The sequence below is a fragment of the Phaseolus vulgaris genome, chromosome 8, assembly GCF_000499845.2.
Source record: "Phaseolus vulgaris cultivar G19833 chromosome 8, P. vulgaris v2.0, whole genome shotgun sequence".
Lineage (NCBI taxonomy): Eukaryota > Viridiplantae > Streptophyta > Magnoliopsida > Fabales > Fabaceae > Phaseolus > Phaseolus vulgaris.
In genome coordinates this window covers 42,371,059-42,383,729 of record NC_023752.2, presented here as the reverse complement: position 1 = coordinate 42,383,729, position 12,671 = coordinate 42,371,059, and the positions used below count along the sequence as shown (strand labels likewise).

The 12,671-nt window shown below is 33.9% G+C and overlaps 1 protein-coding gene across 2 annotated transcripts; it reads right to left on the bottom strand.

The window, feature by feature from the left end:
• Positions 1-5,616: 5,616 nt before the first annotated feature.
• On the bottom strand, positions 5,617-7,926 carry LOC137826771 (putative E3 ubiquitin-protein ligase RING1b). 2 transcript variants are annotated; one of them, XM_068632908.1, is made up of 6 exons: positions 7,594-7,926; positions 7,317-7,396; positions 7,070-7,233; positions 6,931-6,980; positions 6,553-6,627; positions 5,617-6,432 (listed from the first exon to the last, which is right to left on the bottom strand). In XM_068632908.1, the coding sequence occupies exons 1-6, from the start codon at positions 7,851-7,853 to the stop codon at positions 5,904-5,906; spliced, it is 1,158 nt and encodes a 385-aa protein (XP_068489009.1). In that variant the 5' UTR covers positions 7,854-7,926; the 3' UTR covers positions 5,617-5,903. The 2 variants fall into 2 exon arrangements, with proteins under 2 accessions (XP_068489009.1, XP_068489010.1); XM_068632909.1 differs by having other exon boundaries at positions 7,317-7,387; positions 7,594-7,918.
• Positions 7,927-12,671: the final 4,745 nt, after the last annotated feature.

Here is a 12,671-nt window from a genome sequence, read left to right as displayed (position 1 = left end):
TTATACTGGTACGTTAATTATTCTAACTGCCATTGTTGAATTTAATTATGAGCATATCACTGTTGAAAACCAGGTCGTCTCCAAATTTTGGGCGGCTCCTAGTGATATGGAGGAGCATGCTAGTGATATTGGGGAGGAAATTGTTCGCACTACTAGAAAACCAGGGAGAACACCTAAGGGGACTGGTAAATCCAAAAAAACTGCTAAGACAATTCTCTCTAAAAAGTTGCAATGAAGGTCTCTTCATTTTTCTGGAATGTCAGAGGACTTGGAAACCACAAAATTATGGAGATGTTCATTAGTTTACATAAACCCCTCCTTGTTTTTCTTGTTGAACCTATGATGTCATACACTGATGCTTTCGATGTCCTTTTCAAATTTGTTAATATGCATTTGTGGCTACGTCTTCTATTGTTAAAAAAGCTGATAAGCTTTGGTGTTTGCCAGTTTCAAATCTTGTCCAAAATTTCTTAGTCAATGATTAGTTTATTTTTGTAACTTGCCTTCTGCATGATAAATGTTTTAGCTTTACAGGTGTTTATGGTGCCAACACATACTTAGTCAGACAATTTTTGTGGAGGGATCTTAGTTTCTTCATAGGGTCTTGGTGTATTCTGGGAGATTTTAATGTTGTGCTCTCGGTGGATGACTACAAAGGGGGGTGGCTTCTAATCAGGTTTCTTGTAATGAATTCCTTGATTGGATTAATACTAATTATATTTCTTGTATTCCTTTTACTGGACCTTGTTATACTTAGTGTAATTGAAGGAGAGGGTTGAATAGAATTCATAGAAGACTGGATAGGGCTTTATGTAATCAAGTGTGTCTGGATGAATGAGATTCTTGTACTTATCAGGTTCTTGCTAAAAGTTGTTCTGACCATTCCTCTTTCTTGCTAGTCTTGCTAGTAATTCTTTAAGAAAGGTTAACAATTTTCATTTCTTTTCTATGTGGCTTCAGGACACTTCATGTATAAAGCTTATTAATTATTCTTGGGCTAATAAGGTTGTTGGTTGTCCTATGTTTATTTTGCAACATAAGTTAAAAAGGTTGAAAATTAAGCTCCGAGACTAGAATAAAAATTCTTTTGGTAATGTTCACAATGTAGTTCTGCTTAAGCAAGGTCTCCTCCTTGGTATTCAACAAAGCTTAGAGACTGCTAGTATGTCTGATATTGATGGGCTTCTTTGTCAAGAAAAGATTTCTAAGAAGAAGCTTGATCATGCTCTTCATTGTCAATAAGTTTTGGAAAGAAAGGGCTAAGATGCTTTGGTTTAAAGATGAGGATAGAAATACTGTTTTTTTCCATCTTGTGTTCAAGAGGAGAAATAATTCTAGTGGGATTCACCATCTACAGATTAAGAATGCAGTTATTGAGGATCCTAAACTTGTTGAGGATCATATTTTGAACTTTCATAAAAATATTTCTGCTGAGTCTATTTCTAGTGTTTAGGATAGAGGCAATATGGAAGATTTTATTAGTACTTATATTCTTGAGCTGGTTTCCTCTTAGAAGAATATGATGTTGATTAAATGTCCTGATTTTTTTTTGGAAATAAAAAATGTTGTTTTTAATCTTAATGGTAATAGTGCTACTGGTCCTAATGGTTTTGGTGGTGTTTTCTATCATTCTTGTTGGGAAATTATTGGGACAGATGTTTGCAATGTTGTTCAATAGTTTTTTAAACAAAATTGGGTTCTCCCTGGAAGTAATGTGGTATCTCTTATTCCTAAGATTCAGGGTGAATCCATTAAAGATTACAGACCTATTGATGTTGTTAATTTCAAATTTAAGATTATTTTGAAGATACTGGTGGATAGGCTTGCACTTGTGGCTACTAGAATCATTTCTCCTAATCAATATGGATTTGTGCAGGGTAGACAGATTCATGATTGTATTGGTATTGCTTCTAAAGCTATTAGCATGCTTTCTAAAAAGGTTTGAGGAGGTAATGTGGCTTTCATAGTTGATATTCATAAAGCCTTTGACACTCTGAGTTGGAAGTTCTTATTATTAGTTTTGACACGCTTTGGTTTTCACCCCTCGTTTGTCAGTTGGATTAGTACAATTCTTCGTTTAGCTATGATTTCTATCAGAATAAATGGCAATTTGGTGGGTTTTTTTCCTTGTAGTAAAGGTGTCAGACAATGTGATACATTGTCTCCTTTAATTTTTTTGTCTTGCAAAGGAAGTTCTTAGTAGAGGTATCTCTAAGCTTGTGAATGATAAGAAGATTCTACATATGTCTAGTCCACTAGCTTATCTCACTCCCTTTCATATTTTATATGCTGATCACATATTTGTTTTCCGTAGGGCAGATAATAAGTCTTTTAGAAATTTGAGTATTTTTTTTAAAACATATGGTGATTTTTTGGATCAATATGTTAATAATTCTAAGAGCAGTTTTTTCACCATGGATAATTCTACAAGATTTGTCACCAAAATTCAACGTATTTTTTCTTCTAGTCATAGTTGTTTGCCTTTCACTTATTTAGGAGTGTCTATTTTTGTTGGTGCTCCAAGTGCCGATGCCTTCAAATTTTGGTTGATAAAGTCAAATTGAAGCTAACATCTTGGAAAGGTAAATCTCTTAGCATGATGAGTTGGATTCAATTGGTCAATACGGTAATTACTGTATTTATAACTTATAGCTTTAATATGTATAAATAGCCGGTTTCACTTCTTAAGCATGTTGAACAGTGATGTCGAAATTTTATTTGGACTGGTGATATTCTGAAGAAAAAAAAAGGCATAGCTACCGTTAATTGGGCTACAATTTGTTTTCCTCTTGAGAATGAAAGTTTGAAGATTATTAACCTTCATTATGAAAATAATGCGTACATTCTTAAGCTTTCTTGAAAATTTTCTTATAACAGCAGGCCTTGGTCTTTTCTCCTGAAAGTCAGGGTTCTTAAATCAAAATACGAGTTTAGAATGATTTATAGATCCTCATCTCTTTGGCCTGGAATTAAGTAGTTTTATTCTATTATACTTGATAATACTTCTTGGACTGTTGGTACAAGTACTTTTATTAATTTCTGGAATGATAAATGGTGTTCTACTACTTCTTTAGAAAATATTCCAGGGTTATCTGATGATGCTAGCATTTTGGATATAGTCTCTCAGTTTTGGACTGCTTGTGATTGGAATATTCCCTTGTCTTTACAATAGATGCCTCATTTTTTAATCATATTATGGTTAGGGAGGAACATAATATTCCTAATTGGATTATAAATGAATTTGGTCATTTCACTTTTAAATCGGTTAGGACTTTTTTCTTGGAACCAGGAGTTCCCTGTTTTTCAGGTAAATTCATTTGGTCTTCATATATTACGCCTTCCAAAACTCTTCTACTCTAGAAAGTTTTTCATGGGCAGCTTCCTACAGATCAACATATTCATAATAAAGGTTTGCATATATGTTCTATGTGTACTCTTTGTGAAAAGCACGAGGAATCTATTATGGATTTATTTTTTTGAATGTTCTAATGCTTTGCATATTTGGAGTTGGGTTCGAAAGATTTTTCTTACTTCTCATTTTTCTAATAAGGATGTTCTTCTTTCTTTTATTAAGAGTGGTGGTAGTCCTTTGTTTAAATTGATTAAGCTTGTTGCGATAAATTTTTCTATTTGGATGATATGGTGTATGAGGAATTATGCTAGATTTCAGGATAAGATTGATGGTTCTAGGACTATTTCGGTAATTAAAGATTTAACTTGTCTAGTAGGAAATTTTTCTAAAGCTTCAATGAAGAATGATATGTTGGATTTCAAAGTAATTAAGTTCTTTGGTATTAATACTCGTCCTGGTAAAGTTCTTCATCCTCTTCCTATTAGATGAGAGTTCCCTTCACCAGGCAGGATTAAAATTAACATTGATGGGGCTGCTAGGGGATATTCTAGTTTTGCTACTTGTGGAGGTATTTTCTGTAGGAGTATGAGGGAGTTTATTGGTGCTTTCTCTGCGTTTCTTGAAGTTCAGACTGCTATGGTTGCTGAGTTTTATGGTGTTATACATGATATGGAGGAAGCTCAAAAGATGTGGCTTACTAATGTATATATTGAATGTGATTTTGCCTTGGTTTGTGTTGCATTTACTGCTAGAACTAATGTTTCGTGGATGTTTCGTAATCGATGGATAGGTATAGTCTACCTATGTATCGGTTTTGTTAACATATGAGTTTTGGTCTAGTTCCCCCATTTTTTTTAATTTTCTTTCTGTTTTCTTTTTTTAATAATATTTTTTTTTCATGTGATGGCAGATGATTATTGTTACTTGAGGTGTCAGCCTAGCTAAGATGTCAAGTTGCATAGTGATGCCTAACATGAAAGCTTTTACTAAAAAAATAAAAAATTAAGCAAGTTGAATCATGAAGACTTCAAACACATACAATTTCAGTTTCAATTGAATTCAAAAGAAGAATTCACTCAAAGATGCTTCGCATACAATTTGAATTATAGCAAACAAATGCATAGTAAAATATAATGTTAGTTATCTTAATCTTTTGTTTTTAGCTTGTACATGGTTCGACCTCTTTGTTTTCTTTTTAATTCTAAGAATTGTTTTCTATTTTTCATATTATAAGCCATAATTCAATTTTCTTCAATCAGTTTTGCAAACAACTCATTTAGTTAGGCTTAAATTCAACTGCAAATTAACTAAGAAGTGCATCTCAAGCAAAAGATTCACCTTAGAAATTGAAGGGAAATGGATTATAATGTCTTGAACTACTACAAGTATTTAAGTAAATTTTTCTTACAACTTTGGTTGAGAAATGAATGCATAGGAGAACTCAAATCAAGAATAAAAATAAGCTAAACATTTCGGTTTTCATGTTCTAGACTTGGGAGAATTGTGTAAAAAAGTTTAGGTACTTCTAAGAGAATTAGGAACATATGAAGGACTAGACTCTAAACAACTTTAGAAGATTAAAAAAATTAAAGCTCAGTAATACATGTAAAAAATGAAATCAAACTATGACTAAAGATTGAGCAAAAATATTATAGAGTTTCCTAGAACATTCAGTTGATTCAAGGAAGTTGGAACAAATCTATTGAAACAATTAAGAAAAAAATTAGGCATAGAAAAAAAAGAGTAAACGAACCTAAAATTAAAGAAAATATTAACAAGAAAAAAAATTAAGATAACAAAGAAAGAATCGAGGACTTATCTCTTAAGGACTCCCACCTAATCATGGCTAGTTTTTTTAAAAAAACAATCACTAAGTAAAAAAAATGGAATCTTTTCTCTCATTCTCTTCTTTGTTCTCTATTTTCCTCTACTGTCATCTTCACCTGAAAAAGAAAAGATTTTTTTTTAAAATTAAATTAATTTAAAAATAAGTAAAAACCATTCATTGAAATGTCAAACATCTTTATATTCTTCGAAATTGTGACAAGGTTTCTTTTTGGTTCTTTTCAAGTGTTTTTACTGTGTTATCATTTATATTCTTCAAAATTCTGACAAGGTTTCTTTTTGGTTCTTTTCAAGTGTTTTTACTGTGTTATATGATATAATCACCCTTTTCTGTTCTGTCTACTACAACCACCTCTCTCTATACATATAATAAGCATTGTGTGGACTTGATGAAACAAAAGAATAGCTCAGAATGGAGGTTGAGTTTGCATGGTCCTTCAAACCATCAAAGCACTTCAAATTATGAGATCCCATAAAATGACAAAGAAATAGAAGTAGAGTTGTTGTAAAATCTCCATGGTCAATAACACAATAGTCAACAACAACAAAACAAAATTAATCAACTCAAATGCTGATTAAGTCTTGTTAACTGAGACTTCAGTTTGAAAACCAAAAGCAATACACAAAGATCAGGATAATTAACTACAGTTGTTAACATGGTTAACAGTCTCCTGTAAAAGAAAAAATCATATGGTTAACCCGAGGATTATCTTCTTCTGTCATTAGTCCTAAGATTGACGGCTCTAGATGCCATAGCCCTCAAATTTGCTCTAGCAAATGTTGATGAAGGTAGCCTAATAGTCTGTTCCTGGCTGCCCCCTCTAAAAGTTTGGATGAACTCTTCTCTCTGCAACCTCAGAGCCAAAGCTGCATCCTCATGTTGGCTAGTAGAAACCCCTCTTCTTGTCCTCATTCTTGGTCGACTTCGACTTGTTCCCGGGCTTTGTTCATCTATTTCTCTCTGTAACCTTCTAGCCAATGCAGCATCCTCATCCTCCTGTGTTGATGTTATTGCCACACTCCTCCTTGAATTCATGTTTCTGCTTGATGCCCCACCAGAAGGTTGTATGCTTGTACTCCTTAGGTTAGCATAGAATGCTGTTTCTGGACTCAGATTTTGAGCTTGTTGGCGACCATTCAAGGAGCCAGCTGCTTTTCTTGCCTCAATTTCTTGGGGAAACAGAAGCTGAATTGTGTTCCAGAGGACAGTGTTCACACTACATGATCGTCCATTGCTGCAATAAATCAAGAGGGATTATATGCATAATAAGCTAGCGAAGTAGAATGTTTTTGGGACAGAAGTTAATTCAGAACATTTGTTTTCGTAAAGTAAAATAATAATAATAGACTAACACCTTATTAATTGCCTGCATTTGGGGCACTTTTTGCCACACTTGTCTGCAGCAGATCGTAGACATTTTCTACAGAAGCTGCAAAATTGAAGAATCAGAAATCAAGGGATTCAAGTAGTAAAACTTAAATTTAGTACCCCATGGAAAATTTCTAGCATAGTTTTCTGCAAAAGCTGAAAAACTGTACTCACACAAGAAATCTAGGAGTTGATATCACAATAAATTTTGAAGTTGGGGTATCCTTAAAGGAAATTTCTAGCACAATTATCTGAAATAGCTGAAAATTTGTAGATTCTTGATCAGAAATCTACTAAATTGATTTCAATGGTTCAAACGAAAAGTTCAGTTTTGTGGGGTGTTTGACTTTGATTTGTCATTTACCTGTGACCACAAGGAGTGGTACTTGGCTCAAAGCATATTTCCAAACAAATCTGCAGAAAGCAAATACATGGTCACATTCACATCGAAACAAAATTTGAAACTAGATCAAAATCAGCACGAAACATCACAAGGATCTTACAGCACAGGAAAGCTCGTCCCTAAGTTTATCAATGAAGGGTAGAGCAGAACTAGAAGAAGGAGCGCTCCGAGTCTTCTCTTTCGACTCATCCCCATCCCCTCCTCCTACTTTGCTTCCCTCATTATCAACACAAACCCTTTCTTCTTTCTTCTTTCTCCCACTATCTGTCCATCAAAATAATTAGTCAAAAGAGAACACAAGAAAGCAAATAAATATAACATTCAGACTTCTAAGATAATGAAATTACCTTTTACGGGAGTTTCTTCTGCATTAAGATCAAGAATTACAGGGATTGGTTTTTGTGAAGTCCTCCGAGCTCTACGTTTCCTAAACGCAGAATTATTCAGAAAAAGATCTTTATACTAAGAAAAAGGACAAAAAGAATGACAAAATCACAAAAAAAATTATACCACTCTTCAGTCAAAATTAAAGTTCATCTCACAATGAGGGTAACATGGATTATGAAGGGTTAAACTCCAATTCTGATTATTGTATCTAAGTTTTGTCGAGAAAAAAGAGAGTACCTTGAAGAGTTGGTGGATGGAGATTTGGAATTCAAAAGAGAGCGTCTCTTGTGCTTGGAATCTCTATCTGGTGTGTCCTCAACGATGAGGCTGGCCAATAACAGTGTCTCTTCATCCCAACCAGCCATAGCAGCTGCAGATTTGAACCTTGGGGTTAAAAGGGTCGCCATGTTTTGGACATTGGAATCTGCTAATGGGATCTTTTGGTTTCTGGGGCTAAGTTTCTGTTCTCCGTTGACTGCCATTCTTCTGTTCTCCATATCTCCTGGACTTTGCAACTGTTAAGGGGGCAATAGTCTCACTCACACAGTACCACCAATTGTTTTGAATATTTATCCAACGGTCGAATTATTCTGAATTGCTTTGTGGTTTGGCCACACTAACGGCTATATTTTCTAGAGCAATGATGTGACGTGTTCTTTCCATTTCCTCTAGTTTATTATTAGTGTAGATTGCTGTACAATGTTTAGAATTTAGAATGAATATAAATGTAAAAAAAAGTTTAATCAACAAACTGATATTAATCACATATATTAATTAATTTCATTAAATAAAAAGTATCGAATTTAAACATTTTCACATTTCACAATTTACTTAACAAAATAGGGAAATTTAAGCATTTAAGTAATTTTTTCTGTTTTTACAAAAATGCAATAAATTGTAAAAGGTTATAAAAAATGAGTAAGTCGTGAACAGGACTACAATTTTGATTTGTGAGAGTCGTAACGTTTGTGAAGTTTTTTTTCTTCTTCAAATTAGAAGTCCTGCTCTAAACCAATGGCTTTCATTTTTTATTTTTTTTTATTTAAATGATTTCTTATTGATTTAATAATTTATTTTTTCAAATTTTTTATTTTTAGTTTTCCAATTTTATTATGTTATTATTAAATATTTGTTTAAATTAAAAAAATAAGTTAATTAATTATTTAAACTAACTAAATATTTATTTAAATTATAATAATCAACTATCTAAATTATATTCATTTATAAATAATTAAAAACAAAATTTCAAAAATGAATTAATTAATTACTTAAATTAACTAATATTTATTTATATTATAATAAAAAAAATATAATAAGAATAAAATAAAATCTCATTGAATATATAATAATGATATATAAATTAAATTTAAGAAGCAAATGTACATTGAATATAATTTAAATAGTTTATTATTACAATTTAAATAAACATTTAGTTAATTTAAATTATTTATTTATTTCGAAATTATATATTTAATTATTTCTAATTATAAATAATAAATACAATTTATTATTGTAATTTAAACAAATATAATTAATTAACCTATTATTATAATTTAAATAAATACTTAATAATGATATGATAAAATCGAAAAACTATTCAAAAATATTAAAAAACATTAAAATTGAAAAAAAAAATAGAAATTAAACACAACAGTACTGATCAGAGCGCTTAAAGCTCAGTGCACAGAGCTCAACCTCAGTTAGGTCAGCTCGACTTTTAAGCTAAGTTGATGGGCCTAAAGGTTGGGTTCGAGACATGGTTTGACTCTTTTCTATATACTTAACGTAACCCCCTCGCACAAGGCCCAGGCGGTCAGCAAGGGATAGTAATGGACCTAGGGGTGTGCTTAGTGCATGTGGGTCTAGCACGAGCAAAATGTTTCCTCTAAACCTAAGCTCATGTGTGTTAGGGCACAATGAGTAGGTTGCATGTGTAGTTCGTAGCGCCTCGCCGCAGATATCTACGTGAAACAAATTGGACCCCTGATGTTGGTACATGAGTTGGTACCCTGGTGGTTATTCTGTTAAGATTTGATGCACTCCAAAAAAAGAGAGATTCTGTTTAGCTGCGCGCTAAAAGAATGTGCCCTAAAACAGAATATCTTTATTGACGCAGGCTTTCAGTTGAGAGGGACTCTCGTGATAGAAAGTTGCTACAAGAGGTAGGCTATAAAAGGGACTTGAGATCCTTGGTAAAAGGACGTTATTTCTAAGACTGAAACTGTTGTAAAACAGAACCTAATATAGAAAAATAAAAACGAAAAACAGAGTGTGTGAAACGGAAAACAGAGTATGTGGTAAAACCGTAAAATTCTTCAGTGACGTTGGAGGAGATCGCGGAAGTTTGGCGAAGATTGGATCTACTATGAGGTTATCACGCGACGTTGCCCCTTCCTTCCTAAATCGTAGCCGCACGACTGGGAACGCTCTCGCCTCTGCACTGTTGGTCGTGTGGAATCTTGAGAATGTTGGAGAACATTGTGAGATTTGTGGGTGGTTAGCTCCTCCATTCCCGCGGGTCTTTCTCCATCTCCGGCGGCCATGACCGCTCTTTTAGGGTTTGAAGATGCGGCAATGTGCTTTCTTCATCTATAAAAGGCGCAACCCTTTGCTTCAGAAAACACACAACTCTCACTCACCTTCTTCATCTTCTTCACCCAACACCACCGTGAAACCCTCTTCTTCCTATCACCTTTAAATTTTTAGTTTTCTCTCTCATAATTTATTATTATTATTATATTTTTGGGTTTTATTGGGTATTATTCTTCTAAGAGTAACTTGCTAGTTCTGATTCTCGGAAATTACCTGGAAGTTCCTGCTGTATCCTAGGGGACTTGTGCAATACACCGCGGATAAGTCCTTACGGACAGTGATTACTCACGCTTCGGAAAACCAATTTTTGTTCGTTTTCTAAAGCCTATTTTACTACAATCGTAAGGACTTATGGTTGAAAATACGAACAACAACAACAATGCTCCAGGAACGTCAAATGTTGTTTCCGCAATGCAAACCATTTTTGTGAAACCATTTCCGGATGTCTCGAAAATTGAAGTCTTCACCGGTCAGAATTTCCGACGTTGGCAAGAACGCTGTCCACCCTATTGGACATGTACGAAGTTTCTCTTGCACTTACAACTTCCAAACCCGACTCAACCACGGCTGCGAAACAAGTTGATGATTGGATCCATGCAAATAAGGTATGTCGTCACACCTTGCTCAGTGTGTTATCTAACGATCTGTTTGATGTCTATGCTTCTTATAAGAATGCAAAATATATTTGGGATTCTCTTATCCTCAAATATACTGCCGAAGACATCGTCAGACAAAGGTTCGTAATTACAAACTACTACCGTTGGGAGATGATCGAAGGCAAAGACATCAAAATCCAGATAAATGAATATCACAAGCTGATTGAAGATATCAAAACTGAAAGCATAACCTTTCTGGATGAATTCGTTTTCGAACTTTTGATCGAAAAGCTTCCGCAATCTTGGACGGATTACAAACAACAACTGAAGCACAGACACAAACAAATGTTACTATCAGACCTGATCACCCACATCATCATCGAAGACACAAACAAGAAGGAGTGTGCTGCTGCAAAGGCCAAAACTTTGTCTGCCAAAGCAAACGTGGTAGAAGACAAACTAGCTCCAAAAAGGTACGAGAAAAAATTTGATCATAAAAAGAAATATAATAAATCTTCTCGTCCTAGTGGAACTAACCCCACTTTCAAGAAAAAGGGTAATTTTTTTGTCTGTGGAAAGCCAGGTCATCATGCACCTCAGTGCAGACATAGGGCCAAAAATGACTATCCTCCTAAGGAAAATCTAGCTGAAGGGGAAGATACTATTGTGGCAGTCGTTTCACAAGTAAATCTTGTGACAAATGTGAGCAAGTGGGTGGTAGACTCTGGGGCTACGAGACACATCTGTGCAAACAGAAATGTGTTTACCTCCTACACAAGTGTGGGGGATGGAGAAGAACAAGTTTATCTCGGTGACTCCAGGACAACTCCTGTCTTAGGAAAAGGAAAAGTTCTTCTGAAGCTCACATCTGGTAAAACTCTAGCTTTGAGTGATGTGCTACATCTTCCATCAATTAGAGTTAATTTGATCTCTGTGGCATTGCTAAGCAAGGTTGGGGTTAAAGTGTCATTTGAATCTGACAAAATTGTTATGACAAAAAACAATGTTTTTTGTGGGAAAGGAATATTGTGATCAGGGCCTTTTTGTACTGAACATTTATGAAATTATGAATGAATCTGAATCTTCTGCTTATATTGTTCACTCGTATGATATATGGCATGCTAGATTGTGACATGTGAATTATTCGTATGTTATAAAATTGCAACGACTAGGATTAATCAACATGCATGACAAACAAAATAGTAAATGTGATGTATGCGTAGAATCTAAAATAACGAAGAAAACATGTCACTTTGTAGAACGTCAAACTGAACTTCTTGGTTTACTTCATACCGACCTTGTTGATTTAAAACAAACCATGACTAGAGGTGGTAAAAATTATTTTGTAACTTTTATAGATGATTTTTCTAGATACACCAAAGTGTATTTAATTAAACATAAGGATGAAGCTTTTGACATGTTTTTAACTTATAAAGCAAAAGTAGAAAATCAACTGAATAGGAAAATTAAGAGAATTATATTAGATAGAGGTGGTGAATATGTTTTATTTAATGATTATTGTGTAAAAGAAGGTATTATTCATGAAGTAACCCCACCGTATTCACCTGAGTCTAATGGAGTAGCTGAAAGGAAAAATAGGACTCTTAAAGAAATGATGAGAGTCATGCTTATTAGTTATAATGCTCCTGATAATTTAAGGGGTGAATCTCTGCTTACTGCGTGTTTTTTTGCAAAATAGGATACCAACCTATGTTTTTCCCTATGAGTTGTGGAAAGGTTATCAACCTAACCTGAAATACCTAAGAGTGTGGGGGGTGTTTAGCTAAAGTGATGTTACCTGATCCTAAGAAAAGGAAAATAGGCTCTAAAACATCTGATTGTAAGTTCTAAGGATATGCAAAACATAGTGTTGCCTATAGGTTTATAGTTCTTAATAGTGATATAATTGAATGTAGCACTGTAGTAGAGACGAAAAACGTTGAGTTCTTTGAACACATCTTTCCTCTAAAGAGTAGTGGCATCTGAACAACCTATAGATAGTGCTAGTGATGCCTTGAGTGAGGATGTTAGGAGAAGTAAAAGACAGAGAAAGGAAACAACTTTTGGAGATGACTTTTATACTTATCTAGTTGAGAATGATCCAATAAGTTTTTTAGAAGCTACTAG

What these genes read in the sequence shown, in the direction of transcription:
- LOC137826771 (XM_068632908.1), bottom strand. Translation starts at nt 7,853, where the DNA reads ATGGAGAACAGAAGAATGGCAGTCAACGGAGAACAGAAACTTAGCCCC. An exon ending in AGAAGAAACTCCCGTAAAAG is followed by an intron (nt 7,234 to 7,316) that starts GTAATTTCATTA and finishes TTTGATGGACAG; the next exon opens with ATAGTGGGAGAAAGAAGAAA. An exon ending in GGGACGAGCTTTCCTGTGCT is followed by an intron (nt 6,981 to 7,069) that starts GTAAGATCCTTG and finishes TGCTTTCTGCAG; the next exon opens with ATTTGTTTGGAAATATGCTT.